The sequence below is a fragment of the Zonotrichia albicollis genome, chromosome 31, assembly GCF_047830755.1.
Source record: "Zonotrichia albicollis isolate bZonAlb1 chromosome 31, bZonAlb1.hap1, whole genome shotgun sequence".
Classification (NCBI taxonomy): Eukaryota; Metazoa; Chordata; class Aves; order Passeriformes; family Passerellidae; genus Zonotrichia; species Zonotrichia albicollis.
In genome coordinates this window covers 5,866,160-5,886,495 of record NC_133849.1, presented here as the reverse complement: position 1 = coordinate 5,886,495, position 20,336 = coordinate 5,866,160, and the positions used below count along the sequence as shown (strand labels likewise).

The 20,336-nt window shown below is 57.0% G+C and overlaps 3 protein-coding genes across 3 annotated transcripts; all 3 read left to right on the top strand.

Moving 5' to 3' along the window:
* Window positions 1-270: 270 nt before the first annotated feature.
* On the top strand, window positions 271-5,890 carry LOC141725789 (uncharacterized). The gene is made up of 5 exons (XM_074529815.1): window positions 271-389; window positions 762-1,766; window positions 3,583-4,572; window positions 4,900-5,807; window positions 5,878-5,890. The coding sequence occupies exons 1-5, from the start codon at window positions 375-377 to the stop codon at window positions 5,888-5,890; spliced, it is 2,931 nt and encodes a 976-aa protein (XP_074385916.1). The 5' UTR covers window positions 271-374.
* Window positions 5,891-6,177: 287 nt separating this feature from the next.
* On the top strand, window positions 6,178-11,102 carry LOC106630580 (uncharacterized). Its single transcript, XM_074530078.1, has 4 exons — window positions 6,178-7,304; window positions 7,774-8,607; window positions 9,629-10,648; window positions 10,965-11,102. Exons 1-3 carry the CDS (start codon window positions 6,381-6,383, stop codon window positions 10,553-10,555), a joined length of 2,685 nt encoding a protein of 894 aa, XP_074386179.1. The 5' UTR covers window positions 6,178-6,380; the 3' UTR covers window positions 10,556-10,648; window positions 10,965-11,102.
* Window positions 10,836-13,728, top strand: LOC141725937 (uncharacterized). The gene is made up of 2 exons (XM_074530079.1): window positions 10,836-11,963; window positions 12,266-13,728. Exons 1-2 carry the CDS (start codon window positions 10,932-10,934, stop codon window positions 13,244-13,246), a joined length of 2,013 nt encoding a protein of 670 aa, XP_074386180.1. The 5' UTR covers window positions 10,836-10,931; the 3' UTR covers window positions 13,247-13,728.
* The last annotated feature ends 6,608 nt before the right edge of the window (window positions 13,729-20,336 follow it).

The following is a 20,336-nucleotide window of genomic DNA, read 5'->3' as shown; positions in this document are numbered from 1 at the left end:
ACACCCCAGTGTCCTTCCTGTGGGGACACTGGGGCCACCCTGACGTCCCCTGTCCCATTTTGGGTGACCACGATGTCCCCAATGTCCCCACAGTGTCCCCAACAGGACATCGGGGGACACTTGAGCCTAGTTGGGCACCCTGATGGAACATTGGGGACATCGAGAGGGACATTGGGGCCCTGCCCTGGTTCCACGGCAGGGGAGGGGGGGCAGTGACATCACCTCTTCCTGTTTCCCCTATGCAGCCGCTGCGCTGCGTTCCTGCGTGTCCCCAACATTCACACGGGCATGTTTGTCACCCATAGTGACCCTGGAGTGTCCTCGGAGTGTCCCCACGGCATCCCCAGAGTGTCCCTGGAGTGTCCCCAGCTGCCATGGAGCCCCTCGAGGTGCGACAATCCTGGAGTGGTGGGGTGGGAGGGGACATAGGGGACACAGGGGTGACAGAGGGGACACGGGGGAGGAGCAGTGTGAAAGGAGGCAGTGGGGGACCGAGGGGACACGGGGGTGGCGGGAGGGACAGGGGATCGCAAAGGGGACAGGATGGCATAGGAGGAAGGGGGAAGGTGACAGAGAGGTGGGGGAGGACAACAGGAGGCTGCAGGTGGTGGCAGAGGTGTCAGAGAGGGTGACAAAGGGACAGAGGGCACAGCAGAGCCCTCCAGGGAGGGGACAAATGGGGCCCCAGGAGGGCAAAGGCGCCACCCCAGGAGGCCCTAAGTGCCACCATGTCCCTGACACCTCCCCTGTCCCCTCCCCAGCTGTCCCCGGCCCTGCTGCAGCCACAGGACAGCGCTGTGGCCATCCTGGGCGAGCTGCTGGACACCCTGCCCAGGGAGAATGAGATGCTGCTCGGGTCTGCAGTGAGCCTGCACCGGGACCTGGAGGAATTCACCAGGCAGCTCCGGGACCTCCTGTTCCGCACTGATGACACCTGGCGGTGCTGGAATGTCACCAACGATGACGTTAACCCTCTCACTGCCCTGAGCCAGGCCCTGGTCGCCTATGACAGCACCTCAGGGACCCCTCAGAAGCCTGAGCTATGGCCGTTCCTCAGATGGCCGATGTCACTGGGAGGAATTGAGAAAAGCTGGGCCGAGCTGGCCAAGAAAGCCACCAAGCTCCACAACACCTGCAAGGAGGTGGCCACTGAGGCGGCATCTGAGGAGGCCACTGCCACCACCCAAGCATGGGAGCTGCAGGACGAGGCTGCCCATGATGGGACAGCTCAGGAAAACATGGTGGAGCTGGGTCAGGCCCTGGGCAGGGAGGAGGGGGCCGAGGTGGTGGCCGGGCATGGAGCCCAGGTGAGGAGAGAGGCCATGGAGGCTGCCAGAGAGGCAACAAGGGCCACCATGGAGAGACAGCAGCTGGAGGCGGCCCTGGGGCTGCTGGAGCGCTTGGTGGCCACGTGTGACGAAGCTGCCGTGTTCCCCCGGGAGCTGGAGTGGCGGCTCAGGGACACCGAGACTGCCCTGGAGGGGACAAATGAGGCTTCCCCCGATGTCCCCGAGGACTTGGTGGCCAAGGTGGCCGAGGCCGAGCGGCTGTGGGAGGCCAACGCCCGCCTGCCCAAGAATCACCTGCTGGGAGCAGTACAGGAGATCATCAAGTTCTATTTCAATGGTGGTGCCGCCAGCCCCAGTGCCCATGGGGTGGCCGAGTGGTGCCAGAGAGCCATCGAGGACATCCCAAGGCTCCTTCGACCTCCAGAGCATGCCCAGAACATCCCCAAGATCTCCCCAATGTGTATGGAGCTCCAAGAGGTGCGTTGAGAGGGGCCTGGGGATGAGACGGGAACAGAGGGGACACCTGGGGGCCAGAGACATGGGGGGTGGTGAAAGGGGCAGTGGGGGAGGGGTGGGGCAGGAGGGAGTGGCAGGAACGGGGGAAGGTGACAGAGAAGTGGAGGGAAAATGGGGGGAAGGGAACAGTGGCATATAGGGGGGACATTGGAGGTGTTGGGGCGTGGCAGAAGGGACAGCAGAGGGGCAGGGGGTGGGAGGAGCTACGAGGGCAGGGGCAGGGTGTGGCAGAGGGAACAAGAGGCTGACAAAGGGACGGAGGAGACAAAGGGGACCCCTCAGGGGGGCAGGGGCCGCCCCAGAATGCCACAAATGTCACCAGTTCCCTGACACCTCCCCTGTCCCCTCTCCAGCTGTCCCCGGCCCTGCTGCAGCCACAGGTCACCGTGGTGGCCACCCTGGGTGAGCTGATGGGCACTCTGCCCAGGCGAGATGAGATGAAGCTCGTGTCCGCAGTGGACCTGTACTGGGACCTGGTGAACTTCACCAAGGACCTCTGGGTCACCCTGTACTGCATTGATGACACCTGGTGGTGCCACATTGTCACCTCTGATGGTGATGACGCTGTCACCTCCCTGAGCCAGACTCTGACCAACTACAAGAGCACTCCAGGGATCCCCCAGAACCGTGTGACAATGGCAGCCAGCAAGTGGCACCGGTCGGTGTCTGTGCTTGTGAACAGCTGGGCCCGGCTGGCCAGGGCAGCCACCAAGCTCCGCAACACCTGCATAGAGGCGGCTGCTGAGGCGGTTGACAGAGCCACCGAGGCCAGGGAGCTGCAGGACGAGGCTGCCCGTTATGGGACAGTTCAGGAAAACATGGTGGAGCTGGGTCAGGCCCTGGGAGGGGAGGAGGGGACCGAGGAGGAGCACAGCTATAAAGCCCAGAAGAGGAGAGAGGCCTGGGTGGCTGCCAGTGAAGCAACAAGGGCCACCATGGTGAGACAGCGGGTGGAGGCGGCCCTGGGGCTGCTGGAGCGCTTGGTGGCCGCGTGTGACGAAGCCACCAAGTTCCCCCTGGAATTGCAGTGCAGGGTTGGGGACATCGAGGCTGCCTTGAAGGGGACAAATGAGGCATCCCCTGATGTCCCCGAGGAGTTGGTGGCCAAGGTGGCTGAGGCCGAGTGGCTGTGGCCGAGCGGCTGTGGGGGGCGATCGCCCGCCTGGCCAAGGATCACCTGCTGGGAGCAGTTGACGACATCATCAGGTTCTTGTTCATTGGTGGTCGCACCAGCCCCAGTGGCTGTGGGGTGGCCGAGCGGTCCCAAAGAGCCATTGAGGAAATCCCAAGGCTCCTTCAACCCACGGAGTGTTCCCAGAGCATCACCGAGATGTCCCCAGTGAGCATGGAGCTCCAAAAGGTGAGACGGGGTCGGGGGAGAGAGATGGGGACAGAGGGGAAGGGAGGGGGGAGGGGGAAATGGGGGATGGAGGGGACACAGGGGTGGTGGGAGGGATCAGGAGGTATGACAGGGGACAGGAGGGAGTGGCCAGAAAGGGGGAGGTGACACAGGAGGGGAGGGGAAAGGAAGGGGAGGGTGCAGTGGAGAATGGGGGGGGGGTCACGACGGGGAGGGGACACGGGGACTGGTGGTGGTGACAGCATGGGGGGGCAGGCGGTGGGAGGGGCTATGCAGGGAGAGACAGGGGGTGGCAAAGAGAGGAACTGATTGAAAGAGGGATGGATGGAACAAAGGGGACCCCTTGGGGGCAGAGGGCCACCCCAGGAAGCTACAAATGCCACCAGGTCCCTGACACTTAGCCTGTCCCCTCCCCAGCTGTCCCCAGCCCTGCTGCAGCCACAGGTCACTGTGGTGGCCACCCTGGGTGAGCTGCTGGCCACCCTGCCCAGGCGGGATGAGGAGATGATGATGCTTCTCAAGTCCCCAATGTGCCTGTACAGTGAACTGGTGGGCATCACCGCGGAGTTCAGCTGCACCCCCTATGGCATTGATGAGGCCTGGTACCACCGCAATGGCAACTCTGTGGAGAAACCTCCCACGTCCCTGAGCCAGGCCCTGGCCGCCTACAAGAGCACCCCATGGACCACCTGGCTCCATGTGAGAATGGTGGCCAAGAAGTGGCAGGAGGCGGTGGATTGGCATGTTAAAAACTGGGCCAAGACGTCCAGGAAGGCCACCAAGCTCCTCAATGCCTGCAGGGTGACGGTCACTGAGCTGACTGACAAGGTGGCCACCAACACCGCCCGGGCCAGGGAGCTGCAGGACAAGGCTGCCCGTGATGGGACAGCTCAGGAAAACATGGTGGAGCTGGGTCAGGCCCTGGGCAGGGAGGAGGGGGCCGAGGTGGTGGCCAGGCATGGAGCCCAGGTGAGGAGAGAGGCCAGGGTGGCTGCCAGCCTGGCCACTAGGGCAAGCAGAAGGAGACAGCGGCTGGATGCGGCCCTGGGGCTGCTGGAGCGCTTGGTGGCCGCGTGTGACGAAGCCGCCGCGTTCACCCAGGAGCTGCAGCGCAGGGTTGGGGACATCAAGGCCAGCCTGAAGGGGACAAATGAGGCATCATCTCATGTCACTGAGGACTTGGTGGCCAAGGTGGCCGTGGCTGAGAGGCTGTGGGAGGCCAACACCCGCCTGGCCAAGGATCACCTGGAGGGGACACATGAATACATATACAGGTTCTATATCCGTGATGAACCCGTCAGCCTCAGTGCCTGTGGTGTGGCCGAGCGGTGCCAAAGAGCCATCGAGGACATCCCAAGGCTCCTTCGACCCCCAGAGCATCCCCAGAGTGTCCCCAAGGTATCCCTAGTGAGCATGGAGCCCCAAGAGATGCGAGGGTGGTGGGGGTGAGAACGGGACTGAGAGAACAGTGGGTGGGGAGGGGAGGGGGCAATGGGGTATAGGGGGGACACGGGGGGTGTTGGGGGTGGCAGAGGGGACAGCAGAGGGGCACGGGGTGGGAGGGGCCATGAGGGGAGGGGCAGGGGGTGGCAGAGGGAACAAGAGGCTGACAAAGGGATGGAGGGGACACAGGGGACCCCTTGGTGGCAGGGACCACCCCAGAAAGCCACAAATGCCACCATGTCCCTGACACCTCCCCTGTCCCCTCCCCAGCTGTCCCCGGCCCTGCTGCAGCCACAGGTCACCGTGGTGGCCATCCTGGGTGAGCTGCTGGACACCCTGCCCATGGTGGATGAGGAGATGCTGGTGTTCATGTCCCCAGGGTGCCTTTACTGGGTCCTAGAGGAATTCACCAATGAGCTCCGGGTCACCCTGTACCGCATTGAGGACAACTGCTGGCGCCGCAATGTCACCTCTAATGATCATGATCCTCTCACCTCCAATGATGATTGCCCTGTCACCTCCCTGAGCCGGGCCCTGGACGCCTACAGGAGCACCCCAGGGACCAGCCGAGACAATGTGGCAAAGGCGGCCAGCGAATGGCACCGGTCGGTGTCTGTGCTTGTGGACAGCTGGGCTGAGCTGGCCAGGAAGGCCACCAAGCTCCGCAACACCTGCAGGGATTTGGCCACTGAGGCGGCCAGCTGGGAGTCCTTCCGCACCAGGCGGGCCAGGGAGCTGCAGGACAAGGCCGCCCGTGATGGGACAGCTCAGGAAAACAGCGGGGAGCTGGGTCTGGCCCAGGGTGGGGTGGAGAGGGCCGAGGTGGTGGCTGGGCAGGAAACTGAGGTGAGGGAAGAGGCCAGGGTGGCTGCCAGCGAGGCAACAAGGGCCACCATGGAGAGACAGCAGATGGAGGCAGCCCTGGGGCTGCTGCAGTGCTTGGTGGCTGCGTGTGACGAAGCCACCGCGTTCCCCCGGGAGCTGCAGCGCAGAGTTGGGGACATCGAGGCTGCCCTGGAGGGGACCAGTGAGGCGTCCCCCGATGTCCCCGAGGACTTGGTGGCCAAGGTGGCCGTGGCCGAGCGGCTGTGGGAGGCCAATGCCCGCCTGGCCAAGGATCACCTGCTGGGGCCACTTCAGGACATCATCGGCTTCTATTTCACTGGTGGTCCCACCAGAATCTGTCGTGTGGCCGAGTGGTGCCAAAGAGCGATTGAGGACATCCCAAGGCTCCTTCAAGTCCCACAGTGTCCCCAGAGTGTACCCAAGGTGTCCCCAGTGAGCATGGAGCTCCAAGAGGTGCGATGCGGGGGGAGGGGGGATGAGAGTGGGACAGAGGGGACACTCGGGGGCCTGGGGACAGTGGGGGGTGGTGAAAGGGGCAGTGGGTGAGGGAGGGGCAGGAGGGAGTGGCAGGAATGGGGGAGGTGACAGAGGTGGAGGGAGAACGGGGGAAGGGGCAGTGGGGGATGGGGCAGACATGTTGGGTGTTGGGGGCTGGCAGAAGGGACAGCAGAGGGGCAGGGGGTGGGAGGGGCTATGAGGGGAGGGGCAGGGTGTGACGGGGGAACAAGAGGCTGACAAAGGAATGGAGGGGACAGAGGGGTTGTCTCGGGAGCAGGGACCCCCCCCAGGAGGCCGTAAGTGCCACCAGGTTCCTGACACCTCCCCTGTCCCCTCCCCAGCTGTCCCCGGCCCTGCTGCAGCCACAGGTCACCGTGGTGGCCACCCTGGGTGAGCTGCTGGACACCCTGCCCAGGCGGGACGAGGAGATGCTGCTGCCCGTGTCAACAGTGAGCCTGTACTGGGACCTGGTGGACTTCACTGAGAGCCTCTGGGTCACCCTGTACTGCACTCAGGGCACCTGGTGGCACCGCAATGTCACCTACAATGATGGTGACCCTCTCACCTCCGTGAGCCAGGCCCTGGCTGCCTATGACAGCACCACATGGACCAGCTGGGACCATGTGACAATGGCAGCCAGGAAGTGGCAGCGGTCGGTGTCTGTGCTTGTGAACAGCTGGGCCCAGCTGGCCAGGAAGGCCACCAAGCTCCACAACACCTGCAAGGAGGTGGACACTGAGGCGGCCGACAGGGCGACCACTGCCACCGCCCAGGCCAGGGAGCTGCAGGACAAGGCTGCCCGTGATGGGACAGCTCAGGAAAACATGGTGGAGCTGGGTCAGGCCCTGGGCGGGGAGGAGGGGGCCGAGGTGGTGGCCGGGCATGGAGCCCAGGTGAGGAGAGAGGCCAGGGTGGCTGCCAGCGAGGCAACAAGGGCCACCATGGAGAGACCGCGGGTGGAGGCGTCTCTGGGGCTGCTGGAGCGCTTGGTGGCCGCGTGTGACGAAGCCACCACGTTCCCCCGGGAGCTGCAGCGCAGGGGTAGGGACATCGAGGCTGCCCTGAAGTGGACAAATATGGGATACTTTGATATCCCTGAGGACTTGGTGGCCAAGGTGGTCGAGGCCGAGCGGCTGTGGGAGGCCAACGCCCGCCTGGCCAAGGATCACCTGCTGGGGGCAGTTCCAGACGTCATGAAATTCTATTTCACTGGTGGTCCCACCAGCCCCAGTCTCTGTGAGGTGGCCGAGCGGTGCCAAAGAGCCACCGAGGACATCCCAAGGCTCCTTCGAACCCCAGAGAGTCCCCAGAGCATCCCTGAGGGGTCCCCAGTGAGCATGGAGCTCCCAGAGGTGCGATGGGTGGGGGACAAATGGGACACTGAGGGGAAGGGGACGGGAGGGGGCAATGGGGGATGTGGGTCACACAGCGGGGTGGTAGGAGGGGGCAGAAGGTCACAAAGGGGACAGGAGGGAGTGGCAGGAAGGGAGAAGGTGACAGAGAGGGGGAGGGGAAAGGGGGGGAGGGGAATGAGGGGGATGGGAATGACTGGGGTGGAGGGGACACAGGAGCTGGCGGGCGGTGTCAGGATGGACAGCAGAGGGTGACAGGGGCTACCAGTGTGGTGGTAATGGGTGGCAGAGGGGACGGCAGGGAGGGTGGCAAGAGGTGGCAGAGGGGACAAGGGGGTGACAAAGAGACAGAGCAGACAGCAGAGTCCTCCAGGAAGGGGACAGAGGGGGCACCGGGAGGGCACAGGTGCCACGGCAGGAGGCCACAGGTGCCACCAGGTCCCTGACACCTCCCCTGTCCTCTCCCCAGCTGTCCCCAGCCCTGCTGCAGCCACAGGTCACCGTGGTGGCCATCCTAGGTGAGCTGCTGGACACCCTGCCCAGGGAGAACGAGATGCTGCCCTGGCATGCAGTGAACCTGCGCCGGTACATTGAGGAATTCGCCACGGAGCTTGGGGCCACCCTGAAGTGCGTTGATGACACTTGGTGGCGCCGCGATGTCACCTCCAGTGATGATGACCCTGTCACCTCCCTGAGCCAGGCCCTGGCCGCCTACAAGAGCACTCCAGGGACCACAAGGAACCGTGTGACAATGGCAGCCAGCAAGTGGCAGGAGTCGATGAATGTGCTTATGAAGAGCTGGGCCTGGCCGGCCAGTGAGGCCGCCGAGCTCCGCAACATCTGCAGGGAGGTGGCCACCAAGGTGCTTGCCAGGGATGCTACAATGGCCACCATGGTGAGACAGCGGGTGGAGGCAGCCCTGGAGCTGGTGCAGCGCTTGGTGGCCGCGTTTGATGAAGCCACTGCGTTCCCCCGGGAGCTGCAGCGCCTGCTCAGGGACATCGAGACCACCCTGGAGGGGACAAATGAAGCACCCCCCAATGTCCCTGAGGATTTGGTGGCCAAGGTAGCCATGGCTGAGCGGCTGTGGGAGGCCAATGCTAGGCTGGCCACACGTCACCTGCTGGGGACACTTCCAAACTTCATGATGGTCTATTTCACTGGTGCTCCCAGCGGCCCCAATGCCTGTGAGGTGGCCGAGCGATGCCAAAGAGCCACCGAGGACATCCCAAGGCTCCTTCGACCCCTGGAGTGTCCCCAGAGCGTCCCCAACGTGTTCCTAATGAGCATGGACCCCCAAGAGGTGCGACGGGATGGGGGAGTGGGGGGAAGGGGGAGGAGATGGGGACAGAGGGGACACTGTGGTGGAGGGAGCAGTTGGGGATGGAGGCAACGTGGGGGTGGTGGGAGGGGTAAGGAGGTTGCCCAGGGGACAGGAGGGGGTGGCAGGAAGGGGGGAGGTGACCGAGACGGGAGGGGACATGGGGGAGGAGGGTGCAGTGGGGAATGGGGGGGACACAGGGGGTGGCAGAGGGGACAGCGGAGGGGGCAGGGGGTGGGACAGGTCACCAGGGGAGGGGCAGGGGGTGGCAGAGGGAACAAGAGGCTGACAAAGGGGACCCCTCGGGGTCAGGAGCCCATCCCAGGAGGCCACAAGTACCCCAAGGTCCCTGATGTAACAGAAAGAGCCAGGAGACCAGCTCCTTTAGAAAGACCTTTATTAAAGACAGCTCTGGGTGGGGAACCCGAGGGGTCACGCACAGCGCCGCTGCTCCCACAGGACAACACTGAGGAGGAGGAGGAGGAGGGCAGCTTTGTCTCTCAGCAGAGCTGGGGCTCTGTCCTCAGGAGAATCCTTAGGAAGACAATGTTGGCTCATAGCTCAGGAGTATCCTCCAAGCTGGGTACTATCAAAGTTATGGTAACAGGACAGAATCCAACTCTGATCAATGGTGGGGGAATTCCTGTGGTTCTGCCCAGTTAAAATCAAAGTTTTGGTGCTGGTTTGTTGTTTTTGAGAGGGTCCATATAGTACAACAGCCCTTCATTAAATTCAGCCTGGGTGCAAGTCCTTCTGGGGGTCAGGGAAGTGATTCCCAATGGAACAGGATACCATAAATACAGGGTAAGGTTGTAACAGTTAACAGTGGCAAGCAAAGGCAAGTCCCAGAACTCTAACATTCAATATTCAACAGCAGACCAAGATTTCAAACTAAACTCTATCAACTTCATCAACATCACCAAGCAATTACCACTCTGAAAAAGAGCTCCTGTTTCCAGTGTTTCATTTCTCACACCTGACACCTCCCCTGTCCCCTCCCCAGCTGTCCCCGGCCCTGCTGCAGCCACAGCTCACCGTGGTGGCCACCCTGGGCGAGCTGCTGGACACCCTGCCCAGGCTACATGAGGAGATGCTGCACGAGGACAGGCTGCCCTGGCACACAGAGAGCCTGTACTGGAACCTGGAGCACTTCACCGGGAACCTCCGAGCCGCTCTGTACTCTGTTGATGACACCTGGTGGCGCGACATTGTCACCTCCAGTGATGATGACCCTGTCACCTCCCTGAGCCAGGCCCTGGCTGCCTATGAGAGCACCCCAGGGACCGCCTGGGACAATGTGACAATGGCAGCCAGCAAGTGGCACCGGTCGGTGTCTGAGCTTGTGGACAGCTGGGCCTGGCTGGTCAGGAAGGCCACCAAGCTCCGCCACGACTGCAGGGATTTGGCCACCAGGGCGGCCGGCAATTTGGACAGAGCCACCGCCCAAGCAAGGAAACTGAGGGACAAGGCTGCTCGTTATGGGACAGCTCAGGAAAACATGGTGGATCTGGGTCAGGCCCTGGGCAGGGAGGAGGGGGCCGAGGTGGTGGCCGGGCATGAAACCTGGTTGAGGAGAGAGGCCAGGGAGGCTGCCAGCAAGGCAACAAGGGCCACCATGGTGAGACAGCGGCTGGAGGCGGCCCTGGGACTGCTGGAGCGCTTGGTGGCCGCGTGTGACAAAGCCACCGCGTTCCCCTGGAAGCTGCGGCGCAGGGTTGGGGACATCAACACTGCCCTGAAGGGGACAAATGAGGTGTCCCCCAATGTCCCTGAGGACTTGGTGGCCAAGGTGGCTGAGGCCGAGCGGCTGTGGGAGGCCAACGCCCGCCTGGGCAAGGATCACCTGCTGGGGGCACTTCAAGACATCAAGTTCTCTTTCACTATTGGTCCTGACCCCCACAATGCCTGTGTGGTGGCAGAGCGGTGCTAAAGAGCCATCGAGGACATCCCAAGGCTCCTTCGACCCCCAGAGTGTCCCCAGAGCATCCCTGAGGTGTCCTCTGTGAGCATGGAGCTCCCAGAGGTGCGACCAGGTTGGGGGGGGAGAGGTGGATAGAGCGGACACTGGGGGGCGATGGGATGTGGGCAGGGGAGGGGGCAGTGGGGGGGGGTGGGAGGACATGGAGGGGGAGGGGACATGGGGGCTTTGGTGGGAGGGAATAGAGGATGGCAGAGGGAACAGCAGAGGGGCAGGAGAGGCTCCAGGCAGGGGGTGTCAGAGGGAACAAGAGGCTGACAAAGGGCCAGAAGGGACTAAAGGGACCCCTTGGGCGCAGAGGCCACCCCAGGAGGCCACAAGTGCCACCATGTCCCTGACACCTCCCCTATCCCCTCCCCAGGCGTTCCCAGCCCTGCTGCAGCCACAGGTCACCGTGGTGGCCATCCTGGGCGAGCTGCAGGCCACCCTGCCCAGGTTGGATGAGATGAATGTGCTCAAGTCCCAATGGTGCCTGTACTGGAAACTGGAATACTTCAAGAGGAAACTCCGGGCCACCCTGCACCGCAGTGATGGCACCTGGTGGCGCCACAAAATCACCTCTGATGATGATGGCTGTGTCACCTCCCTGAGTCAGGCCCTGGCCACCTACAAGAGCACCCCAGGGACCACCTGGGACCATGTGACAGGGGCGGCCTGGAAGTGGCGGTCGTCAGTGTCTAAGCTTGTGAAAAGCTGGACCGGGCTGGCCAGGAAAGCCACCGAGCTCCCCAGTGCCTGCAGGGATTTGGCCACCAAGGTGGCCAACAGGGCAGCCACCGCCCAGGCCAGGGAACTGCAGGAGGAGGCTGCCCGTTATGGGACAGCTCAGGAAAACATGGTGGAGCTGGGTCAGGCCCTGGGCAGGGAGGAGGGGGCCGAGGTGGTGGCCGGGCATGAAGCCTGGGTCAGGAGAGAGGCCATGGTGGCTGCCAGTGAGGCAACAAGGGCCACCATGGTGAGACAGCGGCTGGAGGTGGCCCTGGGGCTGCTGGAGCGCTTGGTGGCCGCGTGTGACGAAGCCACTGTGTTCCCCCGGGAGCTGAAGCGCAGGGTTGGGGACATCAAGGCCACCCTGAAGGGGACAAATGAGGCGTTGCTCGATGTTCCCGAGGATTTGGTGGCCAAGGTGGCCGTGGCCGAGCAGATGTGGGAGGCCAACGCCCGCCTGGTCAAGGATCACCTGGTGGGGACACTTCAAGATATCAAGTTCTATTTCAATGGTGGTCCCGCCAGCCCCAGTGGCTGTGAGGTGGCCGAGCGGTGCCAAAGAGCCATCGAGGACATCCCAAGGCTCCTTCGACCCCCGGAGCGTCCCCAAAGCATCCCCGATGTGTCCCCAGTGAGCATGGAGCCCCAAGAGGTACAACAGATGGGGGGGATGGGGGATGGAGAGAGGGACAGAGGGGACACTTGGTGGGGTGGGGGGGGGAGGGTGCAGAGGGGGTGGTGAAAGGCAGCAGTGGGGGCAGTGAGGGACAGGGTGGAGGGGACATGGGAGCTGGCCGGTGGTGGCAGAGAGGATATCAGGGATGACAATGGACAGAGTGAACAGCAGAGCCCTCCAGGGAGGGGACAAAGGGGATCCCCGAGAGGGCACAGGGGCCGCCTTAGGAGGCCACAGGTGCCACCAGGTCCCTGACACCTCCCCTGTCCCCTCCCCAGGTGTCCCCTCCCCAGCTGCTGGAGGCTCTGGTGTCCGTGGCGGCCACCCTGGGCACGGTGGCGGCCACTGTGACAGGGCCACACCGGGGCGTGCGGCGCTGTGTGCCCCCAAGGTTGCTGCATGCGGCCCTGAGGATCTTCACCTGGAGCCTCCGTAAGGCCCTGGAATACCCCGGTGTCACCTCCATGGGCAACCCTGGTGTCCCCTCGCTGGGCCAGGCCCTGGCCACCCTCGGGGCCACCCCTGGGGCCACCTGGGTCGATGTGAGAGCCGCAGGCAGCACCTGGCGGGAGTTGGTGGCTGCGCACAAGGAGAGATGGAAACAGCTGGTTGAGGAGATCACCAAGCTCCATGATGCCTGCGAGGACACGGCCCTCGCCTGGGCCAGGGACCAGCAGGACAAGGCCACCCTCAGGGGGACAGCTGGGGACAACCTGGCAGCCACAGCCCAGCAGCTCATGGTGGCCCTGGACAGGAATGAGGAGGCCTCAGTGGGGGCCACACGTGATGCCCAGGTGGCAATGGACACCAGTGAGGCCATGGGAGAGGCTGTGGTGGCCTCCAGGCGGGCGAGGGTGGCCACCAGGAGGAGACATTGGGCAGAGGTGGCCCTGGAGCCGCTGCAGCGTTTGGTGACAACGTGTGACAAAGGCACTGAGTTTATCAGTTACATGGAGTGCCAGCTCAGGGACATCGAGGCTGCCCTGGAGGGGACAAATGACGCATCCCCCGATGTCCCCAAGGACTTGGTGGCTGCGGTGGCCAAGTTTGAGCAGCTGTGGGAGGCCAGCACCCGCCTGTTCAAGCATCACCTGCTGGGGACACTTGGGGACATCCACGACCTCCTCTTGAGTCCCTATAGTGGCCGCGGTGGCCCCAGTGGCCCCGGTAGCCTTGCAGTGGCCGAGCGGTGCCAAAAAGCCATCAAGGACATCCCAAGGCTGCTTCGGGACAGTGACATCACTGCTGCGATGTCATAGCGGCAGTGACATCATTGGGGACATGGCTGCTGTCACCTGTGCCCTCCCCGTGCAGTATTTGAGATAAATCTGGGGACTTCTCTGGGAATTTTCATTGAAATTGCCCCAAATCCTGATAGGAATTGCTGGAGTGACGTCGCTGGGGACACTGAGGGACACTCAGGGACAGGGGTGAATGAGTCCCCTCAAGAGCTTCCAGCTTTCTCCACTCTGCAGCAGAGCCAGGTCATAAATGACAATTTAATAATTGGCCTCTGCAATTCTGTACTGGCTTCTGCACTTTTGTATTGCCTTTTGCAGTTTTGTATTGCCTTTTGCAGTTTTGTATTGCCTTTTACCCATTGTTATTGATCTGCGGCAATTTGATACGGTATTTGACACTGATTTGATTATAGGTGATTCCTTGTAGCTGCTGGTTGGTGCAATATAAACTATCAGTTCATGAGTGCACCATACAGCCTATAAATGAATAAATAAATAATATTCTCCATATAAATCAGCCTGATCTGATGTGAACTCTGTGTCAGACACATCACTGACCCGACTGAGAGATGAGTGCTCAATAAATTCATCCCAACATTCCTTGAGGGGAGCACAGTCAGGGAGCTGCTTCAAGGCGCTGTCACTGAGATATGTCCCCTTGAAAACCCTGGGTGGGATGCAAAAACACCCGAGCAGATGGCAAAATTAAAATGATATCAAATCCTCGTGGAATGTGGGTTAAAACACGGGGTCTCTAAAGCTGAAAATTGGTCAAAGCTTCATCAAGTGAGGCAAAATGATGATGAGTTGCCCAGTCATTTTTAAAACAGGTGAAGAAAATCTGCCATCAAATATACTGATCTAGATCCTGAGTCAGCTGATGGCAAAGCACATCTGGGTTTGTTTTGTGTGAGTCAGACTTCAAATACCATAAGAAGAAAAGATAAAGGGAGTTGAAGACATGGATAAACTGCTGGAGGTTGCCTGGAAGGTGTTTTGAGACAGGGCCCAACTGAAAGAGTTAATCCCAATCTAGCAAGAAGGCAACTCAGGAAAAGTCACCCAAGAAAGCTTCCCCTCCAGAGAAGGCTCAGAGTGCACCCTGTAAGAAATGGGGGCATTGGAAAAAGGATTGTCCAGTGCTGAAAGAAAAATCATCAGTCCCTGTTGTCGCAGCAGTCCCAGCAGGGAATAATGAGCATTGACTCCATGATTGCAGCAGGCTGATCAATCCCTTTGTTATACCATCCTTTACTACTAAGAAAAACCCATGGCCCTTGCCAGAGAGTCACAACACACACCTGGATCCAATTGGCCAATCAAGCCAAACAACCATCGCCAGTGGCCAGTTGTTCTGGTTTGAAAGCAAAACCAGTGAGAGACTCCAAGTCAGAAGTACCATTTATTAGGAAAAGGAAAAACACCCAAAATACATTAAATCAAAAAGAAAAATATATAGAAATGTATATTGTACATAATAAAGTATATAAAAATATACAGATGTATAGATATATAGATAGAGATATATATAAAATATCGAATGAAACCTTACAACAGATCTCACTAAAATTAGGTCTCCTTGTGGTGCACAAGTGGTTTCCCCATCCCTCTGCATTACCCACCAAGCAGAATCAGGTCCTTGAGCAAAAATCTTGGTGCCTCACGTTTGGTGCCAAAATAATGTTCTGGTTTGAAAGAAAAACCAGTGAGAGACTCCAAGTCAAAAATACAATTTATTAGGAAAAGGGAAAAAAACCTAATTTACAATCAATAATACAAAATAAAAGCACTGACAGAGTCAGAACACAACCTGATACCCTGCTAGTTAGGGTGGTGGCAGCAGACCAGATGAAATGGTCTTGTTGAAGTGGGGATCCTGTAGAAAAGATCTGGTAGCTCTTGTCCTCTGGAAACCAGTGGGTAAGGGCTGCCTGTTCTGTCCCAAAGCCCAGATTGTATCCAGGTGGGGATGCTGAGCTCCTCCCCCCTGGGCGGAGCATCTCCCAATGGGCTGATATCGTTCTGAGTCATGATTGGTCCTTGAGTGCCCATCCAACAGAAATGGCTCCTGGAGGGAGTTATCTCTGAGTCATGGGGCAAGGCACTGATGGGCTCAGAAACAGAAGAAAAGGAAAAAGCATTGCACTGTCACCCTAATTTTTAAGTTTTTCTCAGCTTTTTGATGTTTACATTTTTGTAAGGAACTTTCTCACACAGTTTATGGAAATAACTGATCGTTTTGCATTCTTTTATGAAGGAGGAGAAATTTGATGGACTGCTGGTTTGTCCAGTGTCATTGGTGAGGTGGCACTTTCACCCTCCAATCCACGGTCACTTTTGGAAATCCATAAATGTTGGAGTCAGAAATTAAAAGTGCTCTTTTTTACCTTCGGAGAGCGGCGTGTCCACATTGTGTAATTTTCTGTCCTGTAGCGACATCTGGTGGCCGCCATGTGTTGAACAGCCACGGGTGAGGTCATATCGTTTTACTCCCCCTCCCTGTTTTGGCATGGTGACTGTGAGCCCTTTGGCACTTTGCCTGCAGCTCTTGAGATAACGGCAAATCCTGTGGGTTTCATGGAGGATTCTCTGGTTTTGGACCTCTGGAAGGGTCTCATGGAGCGGAAACAGGTTTCCGTTTCCAGAAGTGATTTTGAAAGATAATTTCTGTGGGCCAGAGAGCAAGGGGTTTTTTTGAACCCTGCAGAGGCATTCTCTAGGGAGGCGTGGCCTCTCGTGGGAGGCCAAGCACTTTTTGATGATTGCACAATAGATGTGGGATCACTGCTGGTTCATTGGACAAAGTTTGATGCGATTTCACGGAGGTCTGGATTTTGTAGCTCTCGGAGATCCCAGGGGGACCCTTCTGTCTCAGATGTTGATGAGGGGGTGTAAGAGCCTAAATGAGGAATGTGGGACTCCAGGCAGCTCTTCAAAATGCAGTTTAGTACATCTGAGGTGTTACAGCAGTCCAGGGTCATGGGCGACAGATCCTGTGCCTGCAGGTGTCAGCTCCAGCTGCAGACAGGCCTGGAGACCCGCATGCCTCGTTCAGGCTCTTACTAATGGTGCCCCACGTTGGGCGCCATCCTAAGAGCCAGATTGAAAGATGCAGGAGTCCAGGCAGCTCTTCAAAATGTAATTTATTATATCCAAGGTGTTACAGCAGTCCAGGGTCATGGGTGACCGGGCCTGGGACTACAGCTGTCAGCTCCAGCAGCTGGCAGGCCTGGAGACCCACATCCCTCATTCAGGCTATCAGTAATGGTGCCCCACTTCGGGCGCCACCTTAAGAGCCTAAATGAGGGATGTGGGACTCCAGGTGGCTCTTCAAAATGCAGTTTAGTACATCCAAGACATTACAGCAGCCCAGGGTCATGGGTGACTGAGCCTGTGCCTGCAGGTGTGAGCTCCAGCTGCAGGCAGCCTGGACACCCACATCCTTCATTCAGGCTCTTACTAATCCCTCTTACTAATGGTGCCCCACTTTGGTCACCACCTTAAGAATCAGACTGAAAGATGCAAGACTCCAAGGAGCTCTTCAATATGCAATGTATTACATCCAAGGTGTTACAGCAGTACAGGGTGTGTGGGTGACAAAGCCTGTGCCTACAACTGTCAGCCCAAGCTGCAGGCAGGCCTGGAGACCCACATCCTTCATTCACGCTCGTACTAATTCTGCCCCACGTTGGTCACTACAGTAAGAGCCGAAATGAGGGATATGGGACTCCAGACGGCTCTTCAAAATGCAGTTTATTACATCCAAGACCTTACAGTAGCGCAGGGTCATGGGTGACAGAGCCTGTTCCTACAGCTGTCAGCTCCAGCTGCAGGCAGGCCTGCAGACCCTTCAATTTTGTTTAAAATGCATTAGATACTTTTCCTTGCTGAGCATCTCAATACAGTAGAACCAATCTATACCCCAACTTTTACCTATAGCCTATCATAACTGCTATAATTACCATATTCCTGGTGCTATTCTCCAATCACTAAAAGTTAGTACATTACACTTTAAGCTGGAAGATGTTTTTCAGTTTTCTTTCAGTGGAAAATTCTGAGACCTTTTTTCTGCTTGCAACATCTGCAGGCTTGTTTGGCTGTGTAATTTTTCTGCTTGGTAAAAACATCTTCTTGTTTGGGGTGGGTTTGTCCTTTGCTCTAAGCCATGAAAACCCCTTCTAACCAACACACCCTTTGCCTCCTTGGTTATCCAGTGAGACTGGCTCAGCAATTCTTTTCTTCTATATCAAAACTTGCTTCCATCTCCATTCCTTCTTCAGATTCCACATCCAAAAATCTTTCTGCCCAGCTCACACACCTGTGAGACTGTCTTGTCAAACTTTCATCCTTCCCAACACAAGTGGGTTTCCCATCCCACCTTCCCGTGTCTCCCCCATGGTCACACAGACAGAACCACAGGTCAGCCCGTGGGGTGCACCCTCTCTGTCGAGCTGGGGGACGTTGGGCTCTGACTGTGGGGCCTGTGACTCGCACGGGTGCTGCATTGATCTTCCTCACCTCCTCCCTCATCCTCCTCATCTCCTCTTTGAGTTCCTTGACCATGGCAGAGACATGACCCAACATGGGGCCACTGATCATACTCTCATAATTATTGTGAAAAACACCAATCACTTGTTTTTAGAATTTTAAAAGTTTAATAGTAATAAAATGGTTATAAAAATATTAATATAATTGGAGTAATTAAATTTGGACAACTGGTATTAGCACAATACAAGAAAATAAATACAAAGAGTTATAGACAGTCTGGGTACCTTTTTCTGGGGAAAATAAGCCCAAAAAGGGCACATGTTGACAGAGGAGTAACCCTTAAAAGCAATAGCCTGTTGTGTATTCATTCACCTCATACATGATGAATAAATTCCATTCAAACAAAGGATTCTGTCTGGTCAGTGTCAACTTCTTCCTCTGAATCCCGACTTCAGGGCTGAGCGAGGCAGGAAGAAGTTTGTTTGTTCTGATAATGGAGCAATAAATTATTTTTTTCTGAAAGATTTAGGTGTCCTGTGGCTGCTATCTGGTGTGAGTACCTCATTCCTTTCTTTAAAAAATATCCTATATACATAGTTTCTATTTAAATATTAAGTTAACCTAAAACTATATTTAACACACTACTTAAAAAATTAATACAGCATCACTTTCTAACATAACAGATATCACATGCATTTTGATATTTGCAAAAAGCCAATCATAAAATCTGCATTTCTCACAGATGGCTTAAAATATTGCAAACCCAAGCCAGAAGATGTCAGGAGAGCCCTATGAAAGAAAGATGGGCGTGTTTGGAAAAAGAAAGTGAAACCAACTTAGAGGATGCATTCAAAGAGAAGGAAGTGCAACTGAAAATACAAAGGGATAGAGAGGGACAAATATATGGAAAGAATCTTTTTATTGATATGGTGAAAAACATTACAAAATAATTCAATTAGACCAAATGTTGGGTGAGTGGGGGGACACACTTAAGTAAAATTTGGCCATGGGACAAACTGACAGTATTAGTTTAGGTCTCGAAGACATTTTTAAATGGATGACAGAAAGAAAAAATATGGTAGTACCCAAAACAAGGAAAGGAGAGTGAAGGACAAAATCAACAATAATCAGGCAAGAGTGTTGATCAAGAAAATGGAAAATGTATCCTATAGAAGTGGGAGAAACACCATGTAAAAGACATCTGGCAGCAAATGACACACACACACCAGGTGGATCCCAGAAACCCCCCATTCATATTGGTTAATAGAAACAACTGAAAGTTGATGTGTATACAGTGAAAAATAAAAAATGTTTGAATGCTCAGGAGATTATATTGACAAATTTTCAGCAAGAGTAACCTTATACAAATATTTGGAAACATATAACAAATCAAGATTCTAATTTCTGGGATTGTTTTGGTTTGAAAAGGAAGTGAGATTTTGAGAGTTTGGTGGTTAAACTAATAAGTATTGAGACTGGAATATTGGCAATTGGTGTGGCTACTGAGGCTGTGGACACGCTTCTGAGAGCACAGGGGGTTAAAAGCAGAGAACTCTCAGGGGAAGCTCTTTCAGTTCTGCTCTGTGAGAGAAGTCAGAGCTCTCCTGCTCAGCTGCGGGCTGAGCGGGGCAGGGGAAGCCGTGCGGCCGCGTGAGGGAGGTGAGAGCTTGGGACAGAGAAGGGAAGTGAAGGCTTTGGCAAGAGAGAAGGGGAGAAGAACGCTGAGAAGCAGCGGGCAGCTCTTCCCCTGCCCCGGGACAGAGACACAGAGCTCGTGCTTGTGTCTGTGTTTGTGCTCCTGTGAAATTTGGCGCAATTCCATGTCTAGTCCGGATAGTGACCAGCATTGTCCACAGCAGCATCATGCTGCAAGGGAATGTGGAAGGGAAAAATGGTGAAAAAGTCATGTTAATGAAAGAGCAGAGTGACCAGAATGCCAGAGATGTTCCTGAACAGTACGGGAAACTGAGAAAAGTAGAAGTTGAATTTTAAAATGTTGATGCAGGCTGGAAGCCCGATCAAATAGTTAGAGGGGGAAATTGTGAAAAAGTAGGTTAGAAAGGGTTGTATATAGTTGATAGATAGTTTAGCATGTACTGTTAGCACACGAAATTCGGGATTCCTGGCGCAGACAGAATTCAGGATTCCCGGGGCACACGAATTTGAGGATTCCCGGGGCACCTGAGCAGACGGTGATCGGTCCCTCAGGGCTGAGCTCCAGCCGTGCCAGTGAATTCTCTCTGCAGGGACAGCCTGGCCGCCCTCCTCCGATGCCAAAGAGCGACAGAGAGAGGCTGCCCCCAACCCCTGCCCCCCATTCTCCCGCTGTCTCTGTGCCCCCCTCCCAGAGAAACTCCCAAAAACCAGAGGAGTTCCCCCTCCCCGCCTTCTCAAGCACTCAGCCATCAGCGCCTCTCAGCAACTCCATGGGAAAAAATGCACAAGAAACAAGGAAAGAACAGAAAAACCCAACCCCCAACAAGGGCTGGTGGTGGCTGCGGTTTTTGGGGGTTCCAGCGACACCCGGGGCGGGGTCAGTGCTCAGCAGCGGGAGGGGGCCCCCAAACCACAGCCGGGTATGAGAAACAAAGTTCACTCCTTGAAAATTGTAAAAGTTTAA

Bases quoted from the DNA above. Each gene is read 5' to 3' on its own strand.
- LOC106630580 (XM_074530078.1), top strand. From the start codon at position 6,381: ATGCTGCTGCCCGTGTCAACAGTGAGCCTGTACTGGGACCTGGTGGAC. The intron at 7,305-7,773 runs GTGCGATGGGTG...TCCTCTCCCCAG, and splicing joins TGAGCATGGAGCTCCCAGAG to CTGTCCCCAGCCCTGCTGCA. The intron at 8,608-9,628 runs GTGCGACGGGAT...TCCCCTCCCCAG, and splicing joins TGAGCATGGACCCCCAAGAG to CTGTCCCCGGCCCTGCTGCA.
- LOC141725789 (XM_074529815.1), top strand. The intron at 1,767-3,582 runs GTGCGTTGAGAG...TCCCCTCCCCAG, and splicing joins TGTGTATGGAGCTCCAAGAG to CTGTCCCCAGCCCTGCTGCA. The intron at 4,573-4,899 runs GTGAGCATGGAG...GCCCTGCTGCAG, and splicing joins GTGTCCCCAAGGTATCCCTA to CCACAGGTCACCGTGGTGGC.
- LOC141725937 (XM_074530079.1), top strand. From the start codon at position 10,932: ATGTCCCTGACACCTCCCCTATCCCCTCCCCAGGCGTTCCCAGCCCTG. The intron at 11,964-12,265 runs GTACAACAGATG...TCCCCTCCCCAG, and splicing joins TGAGCATGGAGCCCCAAGAG to GTGTCCCCTCCCCAGCTGCT.